Source organism: Mauremys reevesii, linkage group 13 (assembly GCF_016161935.1).
Source record: "Mauremys reevesii isolate NIE-2019 linkage group 13, ASM1616193v1, whole genome shotgun sequence".
Lineage (NCBI taxonomy): Eukaryota > Metazoa > Chordata > Testudines > Geoemydidae > Mauremys > Mauremys reevesii.
The window spans coordinates 10,482,144-10,502,688 of record NC_052635.1 but is presented as its reverse complement, the minus strand read 5'-3'; the positions used below and the strand labels follow the sequence as shown (position 1 = coordinate 10,502,688).

The 20,545-nt window shown below is 43.7% G+C and overlaps 1 protein-coding gene across 1 annotated transcript; it reads right to left on the bottom strand.

The window, feature by feature from the left end:
- Nucleotides 1–543: 543 nt before the first annotated feature.
- Nucleotides 544–13,191, bottom strand: LOC120379793 (maestro heat-like repeat-containing protein family member 2A). The gene is made up of 10 exons (XM_039497315.1): nt 13,045–13,191; nt 11,505–11,647; nt 7,892–8,014; nt 6,866–7,019; nt 6,213–6,311; nt 4,779–4,930; nt 4,106–4,249; nt 1,351–1,443; nt 807–876; nt 544–694 (listed from the first exon to the last, which is right to left on the bottom strand). The coding sequence occupies exons 1-10, from the start codon at nt 13,082–13,084 to the stop codon at nt 573–575; spliced, it is 1,140 nt and encodes a 379-aa protein (XP_039353249.1). The 5' UTR covers nt 13,085–13,191; the 3' UTR covers nt 544–572.
- Nucleotides 13,192–20,545: the final 7,354 nt, after the last annotated feature.

The window sequence follows — 20,545 nt, the reverse complement described above, 5'->3', positions numbered from 1 at the left end:
AGGGGGGTAACTTAGGGCAGCATTTGATCCCTTAGTGGATATCCAGGCCACTGGTGACTGTGTGTTATAGAGATTCTGTGTCCCATTCACAGAGGCGATGAGTCTGTTACAGCCCTGACATGCCTACAAAACCTTGGTTCTTTAGCTCAATCTACAGTAGCTCATGCTTTTAGCTCTGGATCAGGGCTGGCTTTAGGCCGATTCCCCTGATTCTCCCGAATCAGGCTCCGTGCCTGAGAGGGCCCCGCACATAACAGGACCCCGCGCCCAGTGGCCTTTTAAATTTTTACTCACCCGGCAGCATTCTGTCTTGGCGGCACTTCAGCGGCGGGTCCTTCACTCGCTTTGGGTGTTCGGCGCACGTGAAGGACCCGCTGCTGAAGTTCCACCGAAGACTCTGAGCGAGTGAAGGACCCGCTGCCGAAGTGCAGCCAAAGTCTCAGGGCACCGCCCGGTGAGTACAAGCCCCACAAATCAGGCCCCGCACTTCCTAAAGCCAGCCCTGCCCTGACATCCCCAACTCAACCCTTAGCATGTCGGCCAAGAGGGCAGCTGGCACAGTTGCTCCTGTGTTACTTACAGTCAGCACCAACAATAGCTCTGAGCAGATTCAGAGATGCCACACGAACAGCCTCATTCTCAATCTTCAGCTGAGAGTGCAGAAAGGCTATCAGATCATCAGGAGAAGAACGGGCTGCAAGGCAAGAAATCACGTCCTCACTGACGACAGAACTCTTATTCTTACCATACCTTACAAAGGAAGTTACAAGGAAACCACTGTATAACTCAGAGTCTCTTCCCCTTACCTAGCTGAACTATACAATAGACCAGCTCTGTGTGATTTTCCATGCTGAGCAGCTTAGCTTGAGAACAGAGCTGTGGGAAGAAGGGAAATGGTCAAAGAAAAAAACTAATCAGAACCAATTGAAAAGAAAACGTTCAATTAATTTCGAAGCTTCCACTTCCTACTTGTCCAACTAGAGGTCTGAACCCCAGGTGGATGGTACTGAATGCGCAGCAAGAATCAAACACAATGTCCAATACATTAGATAAGAGAAGCTAAAGTGTTTTGAGCAGCAGAGCTCATCGAATCAAGACACAGCCACAGTGTTTACTGTACAACTCTAACTCCCCCTGATAATCGGCTTATGGTAAAATTGCTTTACAAACTGAGCTGGATATTAGCTAAGAAAATGAGACCTCTACCTGCTTACTCTTGAGCCTGCAGAAATCAGTAAGGCATGAGGCGGTCCCCAGGCTCTGCACTATCATTCCATATATTTTGATTGTTAATATGCTTCAGATCTGCTGTTCCTAAGCTCAAGGGATCCAAGCAAAACCACCCCTCACCTGGTTGTGCAGAGCACTGCAGATGGCTTGAAACTTCCCGTCAGGAAGAGGGATCTTATATTCACCAGAGACCTCCAAGAGCTGGCTCAGACTCTGCAACAGAGGATGAAAGTCAGATGGTGGCACACACAGGAGCAATATGTAGTGACTGAAGCAGATTCAGGGGATTCGTGGATTCCAAGGCCGGAACAGATTATTGCCATCATCTTGTCTGACCTCCGGTATAACACAGGCCACAGACCTTGCCCAGAATAATTCCCAGAGCAGAGCTTTTAGAAAAATATCCCAATCTCGATTTAAAAACTATCAGTGAGGGAGAATCTGCCTCAGCCCTTGGTAAATGGTTCTAATGGTTAATTATCTCGCCATTAAAAATGGATGCTGTATTTCCAGTCTGAATGTGTCTTGCTTCAGTTTCTAGCCATTGGATCAAGTTACACCTTTCTCTGCTAGACTGAAGAGCCCGTTATAAAACATGACTCCCTCATGTAAGATATTATAGACTGTCATGAAGTCACCCTGTCACAGGATAGGTCCACCCTGTCAGGTGGTACCAGGTTGTGGAGGAACTGAAGTAGATCTTGGGCGGCCCAGCTGGCCTAGTCTCCCTAGCCACCGCAGCAGTCCTGGCTCCTAGGGCAGCATAGCCTAATGGTTGGGATCAGTGCAGCAGCCCTTCGGTGAGGGTTCACGGCCCAACAGCCTGAGTCACCAGCGCTCCCTTCTAGGTATGGCAGTGCGGCCTAGTGGCCAAAGTCATTAGAACCACCTTTGTGGCAGGGAAGTGTTGCCTAGTGACCAGCCCTTCTCCACTGGCTCCTACCTATTCCAAAGGTCCCAGCACAGGGCCCTGTCTTGCTGTAGAGGTGTCTGCCACCAAATCAGCGGGGATCCTTCCAAAACATGCCAAGTCAAAGCCCAGTGCCTCAACTGGATCAGTGCTTAGTCTACCTAGGCTACTTCCCACTCAGGGATTCTGTGGTCTCTCCTCCATCTCTGGCATTGGGTGGCTGGGGGTCGTTGGTTGCAGCCACAGTCCGGCTGGCCTCTGAATCCTGGAGCACTGGCAGTCTCTGCAGGAGCCTGCAATGCACCTCTGCTCCCTTCGGCAGCCATCCCAGACTGAGCTGAGTGGTTCTCTTTATATCCTGGTTCCAGCTGAAGCATGCCCAGCAGAGATGAGGGGCCATGGCCTCCTCGGCCCACAAAGTAGGATTAACCCCTGCTGAACCAATGTGGGGTAGGTAAACCCCATCACACACCCTTTTACTTTCTGTTTGTTAAACTAAATAGATTGAGTTCCTTGATTCTACCACTGTAAGGCATGTTTTCTAATCCTTTAATCACTGTGGCTCTTCTCTCAATCGCCTCTCCAATTTATCAACACCCTTTTGAGTTGTGGGCACTAGAACTGGACAAAGTATTCCAACAGTAGTCACACAAGTGCCAGATTTAGAAGTAAAACAACCACTGAACTCCTCCTTGAGATTCCCCTTTTTATGCTTTTCAGCTTTTTTGGACACAGCTTGAGTTCGTGTTCAGCTGATTATTCATCATGATCCCCACAATCTCTTTCAGAGTCACTGCTTCCCAGGACAGCATCCCCCATCATGTATGTATGGCCTAAATTCTTTGCGCCTAGATGCTCACATTTACATTCAGCCATATTTAAATGCACCTTTTTGCACCCAGTTTACCAAGTGATCTAGATCTCTCTGAATCTGTCCTCTCCATTTTTACCACTTCCCAATTTTTATCTCATCTGCCAACTTTAGCAGGGAAGATTTTATGTCCTCTGCCAGGTTATTGATAAAAAAGGTGAAAATCGAATTCCTTCCTGCATCTAAACACTTTTCTCCTTTGCTGCTTCAAGCTTCCAGAATGTCTCTGATGCCATCTACAGATTTTACTATATTGAAGCAGTTCTGTAGTGCCCTGATGCTATCAAACAAGTCCATGATGCATTGGTTCCTCCAAATCATGGGTATTTCAACCCCAAAAGTGACCACATACTCTGTACCAGAAAGCTTCAACCAACAGAGATGGTGAGTAAATATCACTACCAAGAAGTTGTAAATGAACTCACGAGACAGCTATAACTGTGTAGCCCCACTGAAGACAGAATATGGCCCCTTACTTCTTGCTCATGTGGTACTCAGGGTCGATGAAATAGAGAGACAAGGGGAGTGAGTCAATATCTTTAATTAGATTATCTCACCCACCTTGGCGCTCTAATATCTTGGGACCAACATGGCTACAACAGCACTGCACAGAACGGGAGATGAAATAGACAGGCAATGCTTTTAGATCCATCTAGTTCCATAATCCAAAGCAATGACTCTCAAGCCTCCTTAGTATTAATTTTCAACCAATGACAGTTGTCTTGGTACTGACCAGAGACAACATATGGCAGCCCCTGCTCTGAGGAGCTTATGAACTAAAACAGAGACGCAGAGTTGACAGGATATACTGGGAAATCTCAAGGAGGGAGGATCTTTTGGGCGCGGGGGGGGGTAGGTGTTTTGTTTTCTATCTCCTTATCATCCTCCCCAGGAAACAGAGGATGCTTTTCATAAGAGGCATTTACCTACAGATCTTGTTGCCTGGCTCACCATGTGTACAAACCCAGAGCTTGTGTGGATATTTATTTTCTAACAAATCACTGTCTCAACCAGGAAACCCCACTGGCAGCAAATTCCTCATGCAGTTCATATATGCAGACACATAGACAGTTACCTTAAGGAGCGGTACTCACCTTGGTGATGTGAAAAACATCAGTGTTCTCCTTATATTGCTCAAGGAGCCATGAGATCGGTTTAAATAGCTGATCTTGATGGCCTTCTTTGTGTAGCAGGAGGCTCATCATGGGACCAAGGGCTTTGATGATAGCCTGCTTGAGCTGCATAGATGAGACACAGAATTTATGTTCCTATGAATTCATTCAATATCATTCAATGGGCACACCTTTCCTACTTCCAATGAGTGCACCTTCCCTTGTTCCACTGTAGGAATGGGCCTATCAATATTTCCTGGTAAGAACCAGGACTCGTAGGGTTGGTTTTCAGGATTATATCCTAATGCACCTCACAACTATACCAGGTAAAATATTCCCAGATTAATATGCATTCTAGGCCAACTCATCCCTGCTGGAACTCCACTGGGGCTGAATGGAGGAATTAATTTAGCCCACTATCCCGCTGCTCATCTGCACGTTAGGTGCATAAAACCAGAATCCATGTACACTGCGTACAGACAGAATTTCCACGTTGTGGTGACATTATAAATGTTTGGATTTTAGATGTTTTACATGACACTCTGTTCCATCCAAAAGGACCTACCATTAAATGTCATCATCACAATGAGTGCCAGACACATAGAATTTAATGTTACAATTTCTGCTAAAGGTTTAGAAAGCCAGCAATTCTCACCTCCGGCTCCTCACAGGTCAGCCAGTTGCTGGTCACATGAGCATAAATAGGAAGAATTGGATCGCAGAATTGCGATGCATCCATTCTATGGAATGAGCACTTTTCCCAGTTAGTGAAATAGAAATTTACTGCTCTTGACCATTTTTCCAGAACTGCATGGAAGGAGAGAAGACAGGCAATGTGAAAAGGACATATTGGTAACAAGGAGAAGTTGCTTTATCAATGAACACACCCAGGCCTAAAGTTTACTACAATTCCATGGCAGCTACTGCTTAGTTCAGGAATAGACGCTGAAATCCAACATCAATTTTGAGCTATTTCTCTTCCCCCACATTCCGTGTCTTGTTTCTCAAAAGGCTTTTTAATTTGCAGATCTCTCAATCTTATTTCAATTACCATCATTTGAAGACAAATCTTTTCTCCCTTCCTTGTTACCTCTTAATTAGAGCTGGTTGAAAAGCAGTTTAAATTAAATTAAAAATCTTTACGGATAGTTGTTTTTTTCTTTCAAAATTGCAAAGTGTAAAATCATTTCTATTTTTCAAATATCTGAAAAATTCAGTCACCTCTTTAGATGCTCCAAAACACTGGACGCACACTTCCTAATCAAAATTGTCATGGACATTTTTCAGGTTTGTTTTTCATCAAATTTGGGGGGGAAATTATGGAAAATATAATTAAAAATCAAAATATTTCAGCAAGCGCTCCTGTAAATGACTCGTGTCCTCTGCAGTTATTGTTTATTTAACCCTAACACTGTATGATTTAATCCTGAGTTACAGTTTGTCTGAAAGATGTTGAGTGCCCCTAACTGCCATTGGCTTTACTGGGATTTGAAGGTAGTGGGGAGCACTTTGCCCTAAAGGTAGGTGTATCTAGTGTCCTTGCTAAGAAGAATTAGGCCCAATCCTGTTCTCTATGAAGTTGATGGCAAAATTCCCATTTACCTCAAAGGCACAGGATTAACCCCTTACTGAGCATCACCTGAAAAGCAAAGGAAGAGAGAAGTGGAGAGGAAGAGAAGACAGAGAAAGAGGGTGAAAGGAGATGATGATAAAGAAACTAAGAGGAGAGAATGGGTGAAGGAGTGGGAAATGGGATTTTTAAATGTACAGTATTGAAATCTGCTCCTTCACCTCCTCCCCCAGGAGACTGTTGGCAGATGGGCAGCTTCAGCCTTTGTGTCTGTTTATTTTAAATTATATCCATGAGTCATAAAGGGCCTGAACTTACAAATGCTCAGCGCCTCCTGCAAAGTACAGCGCACTCTCAACTTCACTGAGTGCCATGGGAGCCAAGGAACACAGCACCTGGTGCAACCCAGGGCAGGGAGCACAGTGCAGGGCCTGTTTGCAAACTTGGTCAGTCACTTCAATTGTACCAAAACCCCCTAAGTATCCATATTGGGCACCTATAGCAAGTTCTGGCACTTACCACCACAAAATGCTTGTCTCATCCTGCTGTCGTTGACTAATTCCAGCATGCAGTCCATATCATACAGGGTCATTCTCACAAAACGGATACACTTAAGTGCTGCAGAGAAAGGCCAGAAGAGAAGGAAGACAGATAATCAGCTGCTCTCCGCCTTCTTAGAACACACTTAGAAACACTGTGGGGCAGGATGCTATGGGCTCCTGGGCCATTTTGCACTGTGTAAGCAGAGCAGGATGGCTTTACAGCAGCCATTGATACCCAGTGGGGGATTCACCCTGAAGAGGGGAATCCTCCACCAGTGCACAGCTGTGCCTGATGCCCAACTCACTCCCAGCGTAAGGGGAGAGTGCACTGGGGCCGGGTGGGAAGTGGGGTGAAGAAGAGCTCCACTGGACCTGATCTTCCACTCATTCCCATCCTTAAGGAACTTCAGTCAGGGGCAGAAGTTACAGCTTGCACCTCTGTCTGGATAGCTCATGATCTGGAAGCCAGAACTAGCAAGAGCAGTGAATCCTGTGTCTCTCCACACACAAACGCATGCACACACTCAAGCAGAGCTCTGTTTAGCTGTAATATTTTTAGGTAGAGAGAGTAATCCCCTGTCCTTAAATGAAAGACAATAACTTTGAAACAAAAGATGAAAGTTACCATACCATAGGCTGATGACAGGTTGCCCAGTGTAACTAAAATAAACTCTTCCGGCAGGTTCAGATGACACCGCAGCTCAGACATCACATCATTGAAATAGCAGCGTGCCAGCGTCACTAAGGTGTTACTAGCTGCCACTTTAAGTTCATTTGTTACTTGCTAAAAAAAAAAAAAAAGAGAGAGCAAGAGAGACTGAGGTGACTGAAGCCGGCTGCACTAGCCAGAGTTGTTTAGATGAGTCAAGTCCTAATTTCTGTGCATAAGTTGTGAATGAACCCACCCAACTTTATGTGGATAGAGTCATTACTTATAAATATTCATTGAATCAAAACAATCTTCAGCCTTTGAGTTGCTTGCAAGCTGCTTGGTTAGACTATTCACTAGTAGCTCCTTGTGGTGGATGACTGGTCACCATAGTCACATGATATTTTGCCCCGCCCTTCCCTAAGGAGGTAGTAAGAGACAGACTGGGCAGCTTCAATGATATTCAGAGAGCTTTCCTGGAATAAACTGTCCCCCAAAAGGAGGCTGACTTCCTTTGGAACAAGAGAGGGATTTTTCCATGGGTTTTCCTGCTGCCAAACTAGATTCTAAATCCAATGCTGCTGGTTTTGGAGATAGCTCAGATTCTGTCTGTCTTAGGGCTTTATACTGCACTTATCGCTATAGGATCAGAGTACCTCCCACATAACATCAGTATAAAAAATGAAATCCCTAGTAGACTTTGGGAAAGATGTGCTCATTAAGAAACCATAGGCCTGTCTCTGTGTCTGATATCATGTGTCTCGGGTTATGATCCTGCAAAGCACTTAAGCACATGTGTAACTTTCACATGTGAGTTTTCCCATCTTATGCATGTGCACAGGTGCTGTCTAGGACCTGGGCTTTGGTCTGGAGGAAGGTGTGGGCCTCTAACAGAAGAATACATTTTCATTTCAGTATATAGTTTACTCTGCCCCACCCCCAAAAGAGAGTTTTAATTAGTTAAAGCTTTGGATCCTTTGATTAGTAGCTCAGGAGAACTAACTTACCCGAGTCTCTCTCATCTGCTGTGAGGCTAGGCTTATAATTTTGTACACTAGCCTTCTCTCTAGGCCCCCGGTGTCCTGCTCTAACACATTCTCCAGGATATAGTAAATGTCTATTTTGTTTTGCTGGGGACAAACCAGAAAAGAGAACAAACAATTGGGAAAAGTTTTTCTTGATGACCACACAGTAATTTGACAAATAAGCCCCTGCCCTAAAGAGCTTCCAATCCAAACATGAAATGATTAGCCCAAGTCTTATCAGAACAGAGCAGGTCCATGGCCAGGAAGAGAATCCATGTCTCCTGAGTCATTATCCAGAGTCCTATCCACTAGGCCACACTGACTCCTCAGCCAGCATGCTCACACAACTAATCCCTTGGCTTAACTGGTGTCAAACATGCCATGCCCTCCACAATCACCGCATTAGCAGCACTTCAGAAGCAGCCGAACAATTGACATATTTTAATCTTCCTGCAGAGAAAAAAAGCCAGAAGAAGCCTCCTTCACTGCCCCCTTCTTGAGTTTCATTTATTGAAAACAAACAATAAAAAGGAGCCCCTTGCCCTTGCTCTAGCCACTCCAGACAGAATTGGTAAATGTGTAATTACAAAATACCCAACTCCCGCAGTAAGTCCTCAACAGCTCCTAGGGGGAATTAGCTCAGCAGTTAGATCTTCATTGACAGTCGCACACTCAAAGGTGTCTTTATGAGGCCCATCAGTGTAGAAATTCACAGATGATACTAAATATGGGGGAGTTTAGTATCAGCTGGGACAGAAAAAAAATAAAGAGGGAAACAGAGAAATTAAAAACCTGAGCGAAGAACAAGATTCTTTTCAGAAAACTGCAAACTAGCACATCTGGAAAGGAGGTAACTGACATAATGGGAGGAGAAAAGTGGGAAGCAACAAGCGCCCTGGGGGTGACAGTGAAAAAGCAAGTCACCGTGTCTATGCAAGGGGTGATGGCTACCACAAAGAGCCATGTGGGTTGGGTCTTTTCCACACAGGGATCATGGCACAAAGCAGGAAGACGACAGTTCCTCTGTTCATCTAAGGTGTGACTGTATCTGGATTATTGCATTTTCTAGCACCACATTCCCAGAGAGATCAACAAATTGGAAGTAATTCGTGGGAGAGCAAAAAAGAATGCAGGGGGGGTGGCAGAATTGACTTCTGAATAGAGCCCTGCAACCTGACCCAAATCCTATGGGACCTGACTACAGGCATCAGGCTCAGGTTGGATGAGAAAACAACTGACTCTCTTGGGCTCAGGTCAGCTCGGCTCTCCTCCTTTAGCCCATGGGATCGGCACAACAGGGGCAGCGCCAGAGGATGAAGCCATTGCTGAACATTGTTGCCGCTGCACCGGCTCCACGAACAGGATGCGGTGGCAATATCCGGTTTGAGGGGAAGGGTTGGGACCAGGATGGAAAATTATTCAACCCTCTCAAGGTGAGGTGAGTGGGCTTGGGGCTAGTTCAGGTTGGGCTTCACAACTGGGCCTGAGCAGACCTCTACTTCTGAAGACAGACTGAAAGAACTGTCTACGGCAGATGCGCCAACGGATGGCTATGAGGGAGACATGATAATACCATACAACTATGTGAAGCGCGTGAACATCAAGGAGGGAGAGGAATTTTTTAGTATAATACATTTAGGTAAAAGTAGGAGTAATGGGATTAAACTAAAAAAAAGACATACAGTTTAGACTTTAACAACAGGAAAAATGCCTCACCTGTGAGACAGGTCTATAAGGTTATGACATAGTCTTCCTAGGAAAATAGTGGAAGTTCAGTCATTAGGGGCTTTTAAAATTAGTTTAGCCAAACCAGTTGAAAATGGCCATTTGGAATGGTTCTGCATTTGCAGGAAATGGACTGATGATCCAATAGGTCTTTTCCATCTCTGTCTCCTGGGAGTCTCTAAATCTAGGTAACCTGCATGCCAAGGTCATAAAGCCCTTTGGAATGTTCAGAGCCAATCAGATCTCTCGATTAGCTAAACATTCCATTGGTGCTGCTTGAAAAGGAGGCTTCTGCAAACTGCAACCAGAACACACAGCTCCACTGGGGAGAAGCTCCTTCCATTCATTTTTAAATGTCAGGAGGATTTGTTTAATTGAAAATTGTCACTGATAATTTATGAATACATAAGCACTACGTAATACAAGTAGCTCTGGATTAGGCAACAATTTTATTCTTTAAAACCAAGAGATTCATAATTAATCAAGTAATTCAAATAATTAAAGTACTAGGAGGCCAAGACAAGCAGTTCAGTTCTGCTCATAAGGGCTAGTGGGAGAGGACAGACTGGGGGAGGGGCTGAAGGGGAGTGGAGACCCAGGGTTACAGGGCAGGAGGGAGGTTCAGAGACACACAGTGATGGGGGAGGAGGTGCAGAGCTACACAGGGACAGAGGGTGGTTGGGTGGGGCACAGAGCCACATGGGGATGGGAGGAGTGGGTGTCTGAGCAGGGGTGGAGGAACACATGAACAGTGGGTGCAAGCACCCATGGGGGTGCAGGAAGGAACACATGGAGACAGGGGCAGATGTGCCTTACTGAATGGGAGAGGTTAGGAGTCAGCCAGGGTCTGCATGGGGGGAGCTCCCTAACAATTCCTCCCCACCCCTCCCAAAAAAACCATTTCATACTTTTCCCACCCATACCCAGCAACCTCCAAGTTCACACCCAGGCTTCTTCCCAGCAATTTACCTCCCTCTCCCTCAGCTCCTCCATTACCCTGACTCTACCAAGCCTTTGCACTGCAGCTGAGGGGTGACAGAAATATGGTTCTGTAGTGAGTTTAAATGAATTATTACTCAGAGTTCTGTATTAATATGCACAGTAAGGAATCTATTTGTCAAAAAACATTTCCTCAATCCTTTTTGTTGTCTGTATTGATACAGACATACTTGCTGACAGGGATTTTGAAATACATAATTTGAACTGGTGCAATTATATTGTATATTTGCAGAAATGTTAAAATACTGTGCACATCATTTTTATTTTTTTGTTGCAGAATTCTCCCAGTAGAAAATATATAGATAAGGTCCCTTCAGTGCTATAATCTCAATAATATGTCATCATAAGAAAGGAGTGTTGGTTAGGAATAAGAGCAGGGAATCAGTTCACTTGGGTTTTATTCACATTCTTTTACTAACTTGCTAAGTGGTGTTGAGCAAGTAACTTAATTCCTGTGACAAATCATCTGTAAATGGGGATCATGCTTACCATTCTCACAAGGGTGCTGTGAGTCTTAATTCACTAGTATTAGGTAAGTGCTTTGAGATTTTTGGATGAAGATGCTAAAGAAGGGCACAGTATTATTAAAAAAGATTATTGCTAGTCCTATAGTGTACTTTTACTATATACAACCCATGTACTCCACTGTGTGTAAAAGGACAATGCTCTCTTTATAGAGCATTATATCATCCTGATCTGTAATAACAGCATTTTGCATGATGAGTTCATGCCTGAGGACAGAAAGATTAATACTGATGGTGCACCAGACCAAGTTCTCTACTGAATTACCCCCATGTATTCCCCCAGGAAGTCAGGCAGAATTTGGTGTGGACACATGGAAAGCAGATTTAATTTCCTGAAACTGCCCTACCTCATCCTGTTGCAGTTTCTCCAGCAGAACTCTCACAACACTAGCCAGCTTGGTCTTAGCTATAGAGGCAATCCTGAGGGCAATTTTGTTCTTATTTTGGTCAGCCATATGTGCCAGGAGGGAAACAACCTCATTATAAACACCTGAAATTAAATAAAAGGATTCAGTTGGTTACCATTGATGGTACAAATTGGTGCTGGCCTCTTTAATTCACTATCCAGTAAAGATACTGCAGGTGCCCAAACACTGTGAGGAGAAGACAACCTGGGAATCATGTAAATCCTCTTCCTTCCTTCTGATGACCAGGTTTGTGTGCTGAAGGACCCAATGTGTTTGGGGGGAAATCATAATGAAGAAAAGTTGCTCCTTTCGAGTAGATCCCCGTGTAAAATAATCTTCCTTTCCTCTTTACTATCAATTGATGAGGTTTGATAGCATACAGAATAATACTTTATGGCCCAAATTTTCAAAACTGGTTGTCTAAACTTAAGCTCCTAAATCCATATTAAGGCACCTACACCCTGATTCAGCATCCTAATCACATGCTTAACTCTAAGCCAACAAAGAGACCTAAAGTTAAGCACATGCTTTAAGAGTTTTGCTTAGTCAGGGCCTCATTTTCAAAAATCCTGAGCACCCAGATAACAAGTTTTTGGGTTCAGTGTAAGGCTACTAGGTGAAATTTAATGATTTGTGAAATCCAGGAAGTCAGACTAGATGATCTAATGGTCCCTTCTGGCCTTAAACTCTATGAAACTATGAAATAGCTGATGTATTAAAAAAATCAGGATTTTATCTCCCATGTATCTCTTAGCTGTGGGTAGAAATTCTCCAGGAGCCTTAATATTTAACAAGAAATCTGAAATGCCATATGTATCTGTCTCCATGGTAACAGCATTCCAAAGCATGAAGGAGGAACTGACAAGATTTCCCTTCCTGGAAAGACTGCTTGAGGTTAGGTGATTGCCCATCCTTTATGCAAATTGCATCCTTCAGTTCTAACACCCAGATGCAAACTGAATCCTAACTGTAACCTACACTGCCCATCTAGCTGCAGTAGTGATAGTGTGGGATTAGGAGCACTAGTGTTGCTAAGAAGTGTGACCCCCATGCTTTCTTATCCTGCATTTAAGATATTAGCAGAGCTTCATTTAGACAGCCAGAAGAGAAGTCCCTCTGCATTTTTTGTTCTAGTTTCCCCCATCTCTGAGGATTCCACAGCTAGATCTTGGCTCCATGGATGCAGAAGACACAAAATGATAATAAACATAAAACATCTGGGACAAAAGTAGGGAGACCTTCCCCATAACATTCAATACAAACTGAGATTCTCAGGAAAGTTTCCAGCTCCAGAGGCTGTAGGCCAAGTCCTGAACTGGTGTAAATCAACACAGCTACAAGGAAGACAACTGGTTTACATCAGCTGAGGTTCTGGTCATAGAAATGGAGAACATTACAACTAATCTATCTGTATGCCTATGCTTTCTGAATGTGTGTGTGAATATAGACTGGATCTAGAAAATACAGTGCTGACCCTTACCTCTCTCGGTTACCTCCTGCTCAGTCACAAATTTATTCATGTTTTAGTCTTTTCAACACTTCCTCCAGTCCTTTCTCCAAAGAGCTCCTGTACTGATAGGCAGCTGGCCTCTCAATCTGTCATGGCCAGGATAGCCAGTTCAGATTATGCAAGCACTATTATGACATCAATGTGACTGTAGCATACCACATAATCTCCTGCTGACCAGGTATGTGCTGTAATTACATGGACAAGATCCTCAAAGGTATTTAGGCTCCTAACTCACACTGAAATCAATAGATGTTAGGAACCTAAATACATTTCAATATCTGGGCCCATACATGTAAGCAGTTCAATAGGAGGCTACATTTGCTCCAGTGTAGAATTTCTCATTCTCTCAACATCATTTTGAATTTTGGTTTGGTCCCTCTCTGTTTACCACACTTTCCAATATTGCTTTTACCTGAAAATCTGCTCCTGGTTGAATTTATATAAAATAAAAGCACCAAACAAAGAAAGAGAAGAAACTGCCTTGGAGAATGCACAGTGACCCTTGAGTGTGGTTGGTTGGTTTCCTTTGCTTTTTAATTTGGTTGATCAAAAAGCCTGATGAAACCTTATTGAACTGTATTACAAATATTGATTTTATATTATTTTACAATGAATTGAAATGTATACTTAATTTCCATGTCCTGCCAAACAAATCAACTACATTAATTTTTATTGTGTTTGATACAGTGTGGTGTCATATGTAGGGCCATATGTAGAGCCAACTCTTGATTTTGGAAGTTATGTTGCCTTTAAAGCATTCAGAGTGATGACACACTTTGCAGTAAACCATATGGAAAAAGAATTCCAATGACATTTGTCCCTTGCTATGTATAACTGATTTTGTGCCTTACCCTTTCTGATTTTATCCTTACACGTATATGCTATTCTTTTCTATTCCTCCTTAGTAAGTCGTCCGTTTCACATTTTGTAGGATTTCTTTTTGATTTTCAGCTCATTAAAAAACTTACTATTCTTCCTATCTTTCCTTTGGATTGGCAGTTGTGCCTTTAATATTGTCTCCATGAGAAACTGCCAGCTTCCCTGAACTCCTTTATGCCTTAGATATTTTCCTTATGGGTGGCTACCTACCAATTCTCTGAGTATATTGAAATGTGCTTTTGGTAGTCCTTCTTCAGTCATTCTCACTCCTTCCTTTCCTTAGAATCATGAAATCTATCATTCATGATCACTTTCACCCAAATCACCTTCACATTCACAACCAGCTCCTCCCTGTTGGTCAGAATCAAGTCTAAAATGGTTGTCCCTCAGGTTACTACCTCCATTTTCTGAAACAAAGCATTGTCCCCAGTACATTCCAGGAACTTACTGGATAATTTTGTTTTTTGCCATATTTCTTTCTTAACAGCTGTCTAGGTAGGTAAAATCCCCCATTATTATCATCAGGATTTGTGTTTTGAATATTTCTGGGTTTTGTTCTAGAAATGCTTCATCTCCTCCTCTTCCTGATTTGGTGGTCTGTAATAGACCCCTACCAGGACATCACCCTGTTTTTTCCTCTTATCTTTACTCAGAGACTTTCAACTGGTCTGCTTCTCACCTCCTTCTGGACCTCAGAACAAGTGTACAATGCAATACGTCCTCTCTTTTTTTTCCTGCCTGTCCTTCCTGACTAAGCTATAATGGGAGGAAGGGATAGCTCAGTGGTTTGAGCATTGGCCTGCTAAACCCTAGGGTTGTGAGTTCAATCCTTGAGGGAGCCACTTAAGGATCTGGGGCAACAATTGGTCCTGCTAGTGAAGGCAGGGGGCTGGACTCCATGACCTTTCAAGGTCCCTTCCAGTTCTAGGAGATTGGTATATCTCCAATTATTACCTTTACCCTCTATACCAATATTCCAGTCATGAGATTTAGCCCATCAAGTATCTGTGATGCCAGTTAAGCTCAGTTATGACTTATGTACTAAAACTCCCAGATTTTACTGTTTATTCCTCATTATTATTACTCCTTCCATTTGTGTATAGACAGCTAAGATGTTAAGCAGATACCCCCATGGATTTCCTTTGTTACTCCTATAATTCTACTACAATTTTCCACATCTGCTTTCCCCAAACATCTAGTCCTCTATTAAGGTCACCTTTTTTACCTGATGCCTTTTTTGACCTGCCCTCTGAACTTAGTTTTAAGCTCTTCTCATAAGGTTGGTGGGTCAGTGCACAAACAGGAAGCCATTCTGTAAGAAGCTAAGGGCATGGTCAGCACAGAGAATTTGCCTGTCTCTGTCCTGATGTTATGCACACCTCACTATCTACACCTGGCTCCATAAACTTCGGCCTTTCAATAATGCAGCACTGTGTAGGAGCACGGGTAATTGTAATAACGCTTGTTCATTGCAGCTGTTAACATCAGGCAAGGCATCCACATATAAATCCACTACACATGGACCAGTGATAGGAAGAGTGTTCATGCATGTAATGCCACAGAACAAATTAAGATCAATAACAGAACAACATTATGTGTGGCAAATCCATGACAAACACTGTGCAGGCATCAAGGAGCTCAGAAATTAGCACATCATCACCCGAACACTGCCTCAGCTTGACTTAGATCTTGGGCAACAGTAGACCCTCAAAAGGAGGCCACAGCTTTACACCCATGGTCACTGTGGTGTTAATTGGCTGCATTTTACAAGAGCTGGATCATAGGTTGACTCTGAGTGTGTTTACAGGGGGCCAGGTTTGAACAACACACACACACACACACACACACACACACACACACACACACACACACACACACACACACACACACACACACACACACACACACACACACACAGAGTGTTCTGCAGCAGTGCAAGTTGAGCTGCAGCAATGAGCAGTGGGATACTGCCCGTAGCAGGTCTTGGGCTTGTAATTCATATACTTCTCTCACTAATGAGGATCAACAGGTCAATCCATATTGATTGCAGTTTGACAAGACACCATCACTTCAACACATTACAGTCAGAGAGGATGATAAATATTCCATTTATACACATTATGTACAAGGCCCAAAATGTCTGAGGATGCAAGAAAACAAGGGTGGTAAATACAGAAAATGCATTACTGCAAAAATAGCCAGCAGATTAACTCCTGCTAACAAGAAGCTTCTGTACAATGTACAGTAAGATACTGGGCTTAACCCATCTCAGTGCTAGGTTGAATTAAAGTTAGTCAAAGTTTTGTCTGAGTAGGGTATGAGGCCCAGATCCTCAAAGGTAATTAGACTCCTAACTTCTGCTGAAACCAATGGGAGCTAGGAGCCTAAGTACCTCTTAGGATCTGAGCAAGGACTGTAGAATTTACCCAATAACAACAACAATAATAATTTGCATTTCTAGAGAGATTTTCTTCTTCAACACATTTTACAAAAACGTTTTCTAGCTCTCTGCTTCAAATAAAAGCCATTATTAAAAGACAATTATATTTTTCTGTCACAGCACAGACAAATAGGAGAGTGAAGGTAACACAATTTATTAAAGGGAATTTAAGCAGGTTTTTTATGGAAAAAAATTAAAGATCCAGCACTCTATAGATGACTCCGCTTAGCTGTGTGCCTTATGGCTGAAAGCAGAATTCCAAGAACATTACTGCGCTTTTTGAAATAGTTTCTCAATAAATGACAACTCAAAATATCTGCTTCCACCTAGTGGTGTGGATTTGCATAACGTCTTATTTATAGTCCGTTTTTAAAGATATCTTTGCCTAAAGGATAAAATACATCAGAATCTACTGAGACAATTCACGCTTCTGCACAAAGCCGCAACAGCACTAAGAATGTATCTACTTGTTAGCAAATAGGATCACTGGGGAAAAGGATAATCTCAGAAAGAGTCTTTTCTCCTTCACTGTATTCTATATAGGTTTTTATCCTGTTATCGTCAATGCAGTATCTGAGCAGCTTCCCCTAGTACATTAATGATATGACTAACATCTGTCATGGTAATATCTTTTATTAGACTAACTTCTGTCGGTGAAAGAACTGCAGAGTTCTTCAGGTCCTTGAAGGATTATTTCTTTCACCAACAGAAGTTGGTCCAACAGAAGATATTACCTCAGCTAGAGTGACCAGATGTCCTAATTTTATAGAGACGGTTCAGATATTTGGGGTTTAGGTGCCTATCAATCCCACCCCACTCCCATCCCGATTTTTCATACTTACTATCTGGTCACCCTATACCTCACCCACCTTGCCTCTCTAATATCCTAGGAATGACCCAGCTACAACATGATTGCAAATAACATTTATCATGTCCAGTTCATTCTCTCTCATCCTCTTCTCATGGGGAGAATTGTGTGTGCAGTTTTGTTTTGGTAGGGCTTTGATTTTTGGTTTGTTTGGGGGTCAGGTTATGTGTACACATTTCTCTGTATTTATATTAGGGAAGCCAGGTTGAAGTGGAAAAGAACTGCAAGAGATGCTGTTTTTCGACCTTGTGTTAGCTAAGACTAGAATGCAGACTGTAGCAGAAATTGCTGAGAAAAAGGAAGATCTCAGAAAGGAAGATGTATAAACAAAATGCAGTTGTTGATCATTACTGTATGGAACAAAAGGTATAAATACTTGTCTTCCTTGTTTATCTTTTGGGATCCCTGCCGTTGTGCACTCTCCCACTTGCAATAATGCTTGAGAATGAACTGCCTCTGACATGTTGCAACCAACCTAAGAGTGAAGACTGCGTTATTCTTCCACACCTAAAAACCATGGGCTGAATGAAGATACTGGATTTATGGCTTATTGCAATAATTTATAACCCCCCTCCCTGCCACCTTTCCTCCCTTTGACTAGAGGGGCATTAACAGACCGCTTCACCTTGAATGCTCCCTTGAAATATGTGTTCACTACTTGTGCAACGATCTGTTCCATCCTTTAACAAGAGTGATGTTAGAAGCTGTAATTTACCCTAAATAGCTTTTACCATGACTTTTACACTCTCTGCACAAGTTATGGGTTTACCTTCACCTGGGCTCACAGTAAAAGCATTTACATAAAAGGCGGAAATGTTGGGGTAAATTTGGATACACACAGAGAACTGCTTAGAATCAAACAAAATATCAACATTATTACAAACTGGATAGATTTTATCCCCATCTTTGCTGTTGAGGGGAGCTGGCTGTCCAGGATGATACAGTTCCTGTTGTTCCTTTATTCTCATGAGTTGGAGCTTCAGTCTGTCCACTTTTGCCTTAGCTTCTAGTTCCTGCAATCGAATATCTGCCATTCTTTGTTCATGTTCAAAACACAGGTGTTGTATTTCAGAAGCTTCTCCTTCCATATCAGCTTTTTTTTTTGCTTTTGTTCAAGTTCTAGCTGCTGGTTTCTCACTGCAAGTAGTTTTGCCAGGTGGACCCAGCAGCAATAAGGGCCAGGTTCAGTATCTAGAAGTTCCTTTTCAATAATACAACACAAAACCGGCTCGAGCCCTCACCCAGTGACCTGGGGCAATTACACACCACCCCCTGGGTGCCTCTAAGAGGCAATACTTCCCTCTCACAAGCACAGAGTCTGAGGGTAACAAAAGCTTTTAATAAAAGAAGGGAATTAACTCAGCATTAATTTGGGAAAACACCACAACTAGGGTTCATAAACACAAGCCATGAGCAAAAGACCCACCTCAAGTAAGTTGGGCAGTGGCCTTTTCCCCTCAGGGTCTTAAGTCCAGCAATCCAAAAGTCCCTTTAATGTGCCCATCCCTTCTCCATACCCCATTCATAGTTGCTGTCCTTGGCCAGCGTAGCCCCACAGTTCAGAGGTTCATCCGCAGAGTTAACCTCCCATCCTGTGTGGAAGGCAGGGGTGGGTAAGGAGGCACCTGAAATGCCACACTGCTCCAACACTTGCTCATTGCCCCAATGGTTGATTGCCATGTATCGGCAGGGCTCTGCTCTGACCCTCTCCACCACCAATTATCCTGGCCTCTTGCCACACCTCTCCACCAGCTGCCCTGGTAGCTCCTTGCCATGCTTCTCTGCCAGCTGCCCACTCACCAAGAGGTCTTCAAGCCCCTCTCCCACAGCTCTCAGTGACTTCAGCTGTTAGTGTGAGAGCCTCATTGCTGGTACACACTAGGCAGTCTCTTACAATAGAGATGCTGTTCTAAAGTATGTCTAATGCTTTGAACAAGGTATCAATGACTTCAGCTCTGTAGCATATAACAAAACCCACAATTGAGTCTAAATTAGCTTTTATTACACATGGGTCAAATGACATCTAGAACCCTTAAACACAATAAGCCCATTCACCCTACTCCCATTGGTCTTTGGAACCCATGTCCCCTGCCTAGTGAATGTTATTCAGTTGAGGGTGAGTCCCTCCACTGGGAGATACCAGGTACAGTTTTGCTGCCCTTGGTTCACACAACAAGGGTAACAGCCCTTTATTACTCCTGCCCCAATAACAAGGAGACTGGGGATCCAACACCAGCTAGAAGTGATCATTTGGGCAAGCAATCCCATCACACCGAGCACCTAGGCAGGGTGGGTATGTCCATGCAAACAAGATCAGCTTCTGAAGTCTTTTTCCATGGCTCACCACTAGATGTCAGGGGAGAGCTCATTCAGACTCTGCTTACATCTGTAAATACATCAAAACACAAACATTATCTCTCCACATGTCTTTGGAGGGTTATTTATTTTGCAGGATGTTTAACCCTTTCTTGGCGTGTATCACAATCCCCACGGCACTTTACCCAGCATGCCTTGTCAGACTCTAACTCCCATGAATCTCTAGATTAGAACTCCCAGAATCCCTCTACGCAAGCAGGAATGGGGCAGAGCTGGACCTGAAGCCTCTCTTAAAGGGCCACCCAGCATAACATGAGCTGCTCCCATTTGCAGTAGATTTGCTGGTCATTTGTAGCTGGGAGCTGTGAATCAGTCCTTATGCTGAATCCCATGGCATCTATCTTAGGGTTACCACCTGTCTGGTTTTTACCTGGACAATTTGGTTTTTGGCTTCTCTGTCGGGGGCTATTAAGGGTTGTCAGGTGACTGGTTTTTGGGACCTGGCAACCCTAAATGGCACCCAACCCAAATACCTGGTTACTGCAGGGCAGGGGGAGGCACCAGGTCATTAACTGTGACCAGCCTCTGCTCAGCCAGCACCAGCTCCTGCTCAGCTGGGCAGCCTCCTATCTGCAGACGGGCTCCTTGAGAGGATCCAGCATGCGATGGGGGGCGGGGGAAGGGAGGGAGAGGAGCAAGTGATAGGGATGGGGCCTTGGGGAAGAGGCAGGGCAGGGGGCTTTGCCATAGGGGTTCAGTTATCAGCAATTAGAAAGGTGGCAACCCTAACAGCATCCTTCAGGCTGGAGTGCAACGTCACAACAACACAAAGCTAAACAGTAGAGGGCAAGGAAGATATAAGAATCCCTAGTGCTTCTATAGTGCTGTTCATCCGTGGATCTCAAAACACTTTGCAAGGAGGGCAGTATCATCATCCCCATTTGACAGATGGGTAAACTGAGGCACTG